The sequence below is a fragment of the Lissotriton vulgaris genome, chromosome 5, assembly GCF_964263255.1.
Source record: "Lissotriton vulgaris chromosome 5, aLisVul1.2, whole genome shotgun sequence".
NCBI classification, from domain to species: Eukaryota; Metazoa; Chordata; class Amphibia; order Caudata; family Salamandridae; genus Lissotriton; species Lissotriton vulgaris.
In genome coordinates, this window is record NC_141693.1 from 330,294,625 (window position 1) to 330,300,624 (window position 6,000).

A 6,000-nucleotide genomic window follows, 5' to 3' on the forward strand; every position below is an offset into this window, starting at 1 on the left:
TATGGATACTGTGAGAAGTTGTCAATAACAAAAGGGGGAGAGAGAGAAAATAAATCTAAATGGATTTGTTCTCCCTAGACATATGTAAATAAACAAATAGAATCCACTTCTCGTGTTGTGGGTTTGGTCTCCGCAGTGGGGAGCACCCTCCTTGTTTTTAGGTCCCCTCACACACCAACAGGTCCCTTGGTGTCATGCTTCATCATCGGGGTCATCGTACCCCTCTACGGGGTACGGCGTGCTGCGACCTACGGGTACGTGGGAGCACTTGATGGACTATGTGTGGTACCGGTGAGGGGTTGTTTTTTAAGTGAGTGTATGGTGGGGTTTAAAACTAAGTGAAGGTTAAAAAGGACCTGGCTCGTGGGGTGACTAAAAAATATTTAATAAGCCCCCGGGCTGGTGCTATTAAAAATAAAAAAGTGGGAGGTTGTGTCGCAGTTAATGTGCGTTACCTCCTCTCTGTGTGCGTCGACAAGTTTCGGTGTAAAAACACCTTCTTCAGGACGGGGTACACAAATCCCCACCTTACTCACGTTTCTCTAACTCCTATTCAGGATTTCCAATAAAAGTGAGAAATATAGTGCAGGGTAAGACAATGTACCTAGCAAAAAACGTATCTGGTATGCTATTTATCACGATTTCAGCAAGGAAATTTCTCCCGATCGATCCCTTCGTGGCTCCGGTGACATTATCACCGGAGCCACGAAGGCATCGATCGGGAGGAATTTCCTTGCTGAAATCGTGCTAAATAGCATACCAGATCCGTTCGTTGGACTCATGAAGCCTTTTTCCTCCATTACAAACAGTTGACTAACAAACAACGTTTTTTGCTAGGTACATTGTCTTACCGGATGTATGACGTTATAACGCATACCATTACAACTACCTACCATTACAACGCGACCATTACAACGCATACCATTACAACGCATAGCGCTTAGAGGTGCTGGATAGTGGTAAGTATAATTTACTATTCCAACTCCAGTCCCCGTGGACACTAGGGAAGGTGTTGGATAGTAAATTAAACTTATTCCCTATCCTAGAGCGCCCCCCAGCGCATGCGTTGTAATGGTATGCGTTGTAAAAGTTGCGTTGTAATGGTAGGTAGTTGTAAAAGTTGCGTTGTAACAGGTGTATACCTGTCTTACCCTGCACTATATTTCTCACTTTTATTGGAAATCCTGAATACGAGTTAGAGAAACGTGAGTAAGGTGTGGATTTGTGTACCCCGTCCTGAAGAAGGTGTTTTTACACCGAAACATGTCGACGCACACAGAGAGGAGGTAACGCACATTGACTGCGACACAACCTCCCACTTTTTTATTTTTAATAGCACCAGCCTGGGGGCTTATTAAATATTTTTTAGTCACCCCATGAGCCAGGTCCTTTTTAACCTTCACTTAGTTTTAAACCCCACCATACACTCACTTAAAAAACAACCCCTCACCTGTACCACACATAGTCCATCAAGTGCTCCCACGTACCCGTAGGTCGCAGCACGCCGTACCCCGTAGAGGGGTACGATGACCCCGATGACGAAGCATGACACCAAGGGGCCTGTTGGTGTGTGAGGGGACCTAAAAACAAGGAGGGTGCTCCCCACTGCGGAGACCAAACCCACAACACGAGAAGTGGATTCTATTTGTTTATTTACTGTGAGAAGTTGGCCAGATATATGATGCTCACTAGTTCTAGTGATCACCTTGTCTCAGTCCAAACAACCCTTATGGTGATTGGTTGTAAGTCAACCTTATAGACCAGCTATCGTAATGGTAGCATGGACAAAGCAGTCTTAGGCTAAACTCTTTTGGCATGTGAAGCCAGCTGTTTTACCACATATAACCCCTTGAATACCAAGTGAAAGGACACCACACAGGTTGTTATGAAAATAAACAATATATTTATTACTAACCAACACCTCTGAACTCTTTATGAGATCAGAGGGCTAGGCACATGACAAGACTCTTAAGAAAAATACGATGAAGTTGCACAAATTACAATGGTGCCCTAGGGGCACGACAAACCATATACTAAGTAAATGGTATAAGGAAATCGACAGAGGAAATGAAGATGTCCAGAGGCTGTAGGATTGCTGGGCCTACACTACCCTAACCTTAGGTAAGGAGCAGGAGGCCCACGGGACGCGTGTGCAGAGTGTGAACTCACACGTGAGAAGCGGAACAAAGTCAATGTACACTACAAGTTACGAAAAGGTAAGTAAAACACAGTTCCGACTGGTTGAGACTAAAACTACAGGATACCTGGACACTAGGAGAATCAATCTACCCTTGAGCAGCGAAATCCTCTCGTTACCTCACCCACGGGCTGCGGGTGCATAGGTGTGAAAGTGTCGGGTTTCCGCGTCGAAGTCTATGGAGCCTTGAAGAAAGATGCTGCAGGTGACCAGGAGGAAGATGTCCGGAGCGATCCAAGGGGGGATTGAGGAAGATGGAGACCTGAAAGCAGAGGGGACAATGTTCACAGTCACTAGCCAGTGACCGGAGTGGAACCAGAAAGGAACTAGATGCTGTCGTCGCGATCAGGTGAAGAGTGGACGCTTGACTCTGCAGCCACGTGTCCCAGGAGGTGTCTTCGTCGACCAGGATGGAGGCACGAGCTGTCCCACGCAGGCTCTCTCTGTCGGCGGTATCGGATCCGGATTCGGAGTCAACAGGCCTTGGCAAAGGCAACCCACGCGGTAAGTGGAGATGGCGTCTGGTGCGGACCAGGAGGGTCCGGGGAGCTTCTCTTTTGGAAGGAAGCAAGGGCCAGTCTGGAGCAACCAGACCAGCAGTGTAGATTTCGTGGGTCGTCGTCTAGGAGGCCACTAGCCAGCCGGCAAGTGGCCAGACAACGCATCGAGCAGCAATCAAGCAAAAGGGCCCCAAGCAGATCTCGTGGATGCTGGAATGCTGGTCTTCTGTGCAGGAGCTGCTCGGGGCTAGGGCTTCTCAATCCCCAAAGCACTTTCTCGAGGAAGCCTCTGAAGTCGTGCTGGAAGCGAAGTGCAGTTTCTCCAAGACAGCCGGTCCCACGTGTCTCGTTGCACCCACGGATCTCAGCTGTGCTGCAGATGTAGGTAGAGGTCGGAGAGGTTTGGAAGTCCGGGTCTCGTCGGGCTCTGAAGTCTGGTTCCACCGGGAAGGACGACAAAGTGAACCGCTAGGATGCTTGATGATGCCTGCTTGTACAGGGTGGTCACTCCTTGGCCACAAGGGAGATTTCTTCAGTCTTCTGTGGAGCAGAACGTCGAAGTCCAGAGTTTCTTCTTTGTAGTTTCAAATCAGGATTAATCTAATTTGGAATGGGACCAGCTCCTACCTTTATTCTCCTAAAGGGGGCTGTACTGTGACTAGGTCCCTCCTATGGGTGGGACCAGGAAGGGTGGTAGTTACACCCCCAATCCTTTGTCCGGTTTCGCGCCAGAGCTGGGGCTGGAGTGCCCCAGCAACTGGTTTGAACCGGGGTATGCACAGGGACACCTTGTGTGCCCCAGGCATGTCTCATTCCTTTCAGCCCTGCCTATCTGGATACACAAAGTCCTGTCTGAAGTGGTGCTAGCACCTCCCCAGGCAGGAAACCCTTTGTCCAGGCCTCCGTTGCTGGAATGACTCCCAGCAGCAGGAGGTCAGACTTGTGTCTGTGGCAGCAGCATCCATTTTGTGATGCTGAGGCTCGGGGTTAACTTTAACCGGAGTTCTAGTTACATACAAGTCTTATCGCTCTAGAAGGGTGGAATGCTACCCCCATCGCCAGAACTGGCGAGGGGGTAGTATTCCAAAGCGTATGACACCTTACACGACATCTTTTGATAATGCTATGCCAAAGTTAGCAATAACCGCGAGGATTATAATGCACTTAAGAGTATATGGTATAGCGTTATCATGGAACAGCTTTAAGGACATGGTTCAGAAAGCTGCAGACAGGCTCAGCTCATGCTAGAGCACCATCTCACATAATTCCAAGCACTCTGCCTTCAGGATTGATAAGGCCTGCCATAGGAGTGACGTATAGGAGTATATGTGTCCATTTTAGGGTTATATATAGGTATACTATATCTAAAGAGCAAAGGGTGATTACACCACCTTGCCCCAGCTGTGTTACCAGCCAGTTGTGTCAGTTTTAGTGGCCAGCCAGGGGTGGCATAATACATGCTGCAGCCCCTGGTAGGCCCTGGGTGCACCTATGCCCTGGGTACCTAAGGTACACTGTACAGGGACTGATAAGGTGACACAGTATCCAATTAGATATGTACCTAAGGTACATGGAGTCCATTTTAACAGAGAGAGCAGGAAGCCTGGGGTCCTGAATAGCAGGATCCCAGGCCAACTATGTCGAAAACAAGCAAAACACTAGGCAAAAAGTTGAGGGCAACCATAGTCAGATATCCACCTTCCTACAGATACATACAGATAAAATGGCCCCCAAAAAAATATGGATAAATACAGAAGGAAATGTTAAAAAAATAAATACCATAAAACCGGAAGCCCCAATTGTGATGCAGGAAAGCAGTAAAATCAGTGCCTTCTAAAGGCTAATCCCTTGCTACCTATTTATTCATTTATTTTATTTATTTTGAAGGTTTTATAGAGCACGAACAAGATCCTTGCGGATTTCAGAGTGCTTTACAATGATAAAGTTGGTTATACAAAATGAATAACTTGACACAATATAAATGCAGTAGATTGGGGGAAAGAACAAATATGGGCAAAATATAAGAATAGACACGAAGTCGTAAAGTACCGAAGCATGGGAAACATAGTATAAAAACACATAAAAAGTAATCGAAGAACAAATCAGGCGTTTCTCGTTGGCAAAGTTTCAGGGAAGGGTAGCGTGGTCAAGTAAATTTTGCCATGAGAATCGCTTTCACTTCCTTTTTGAAAGATACAGTAGAGGGATTCAGTCTGGTTTCAGGAGGAAGAGTATTCCAAATCCTAGGAGCCATCCCTGAGAAGGATCGTTTATATGTTGTTTTTTTTATTGAATCTTTGAGGTTTCAGTAGAAGGTTATCTGCACCCCTAGAGGACCTTGAGATACCGGAGATTGTCAATTTCTGTGCGAGGTACTTGGGCGTCTTCCAGCTATAGGGCTATATTAGTCTTACTTAATAAGAATCTCTGCCTTTACACTGCAATGATATTGTATTGTACAGATGCACCGGAAGGGATGATTGGGCTGCTTTGCATTGTGAAGGATCCAAGCCCTAGCAATTAATGGGTAAGGAAGAAGGTTATAGGGTCCAATGCTAGGTATCTAAGATTGTAAAGGTGAGGGATTGCAGACCTGATGTTTCCAATCTGTGCACTGCAGTAGATAAGGAGGATTCATTGCTAGGGAGCCTGTGTGTACATTTCATAGGGCGAAAATATAGAGGACACACTGCAGGGGCTAAGTAGAGTGTATTATAAGTATTAAAGGGCAGAGTTGTAATCTGATACTAACTGTCTCTTCCTCCTCACTAGAGAGAATGTGGAGACGCTGTGATTATTGGTATGTCCAGCATGGAGCAACTGCTGCAGAACCTTTCAGGGGCGGAGGAGGGTCCACTGCTCCCCGGGGTGTTGGAAGCCTACAATCAAGCCTGGAACCTTGTGGCACACGATTGCCCCACTTACTTCCGCTAGTCAAGGCAGTGAGACAAGAAACCTTTAATCCCGTCCAATCAGAGCAACTGATCACCAGAATAATGACTAGCTTACGTACTGAGTCACATAATTAAGTGCCAACATTGAAATGCGGTTGTAATGAAATGTAATGAAGAACAGGATTGAAATGTGCACATGTTCCCTTGTTTATATATAGCGATCAACTAGCCAGGATCATCCCTGGGATCCAACTTGGTTTAACTGGGCACTGTGTTCGGCTTGAACAGTGAATACCTATGGAATCGCAGAACACTTTCAATCCAGCCTGACAGTTATAATCAGCAAGTACCCAATGATCTTGGTATACAAAGTGATGGCGACCACGGCTTTGAAGAGAATTTTGCAACT

At 46.5% G+C, this 6,000-nt stretch overlaps 1 protein-coding gene across 1 annotated transcript in view; it reads left to right on the forward strand.

Annotated features, from left to right (window-relative positions):
- Positions 1-5,696, forward strand: part of LOC147710831 (aflatoxin B1 aldehyde reductase member 2-like) — a 219,019-nt gene extending 213,323 nt beyond the window's left edge. Inside the window, exon 5 of the mRNA XM_086919393.1 lies at positions 5,470-5,696. Coding sequence (XP_086775519.1) covers positions 5,470-5,631 — 162 coding nt within the window. The 3' untranslated portion in view covers positions 5,632-5,696. The remainder of the gene's footprint in view (positions 1-5,469) is intronic.
- Positions 5,697-6,000: the final 304 nt, after the last annotated feature.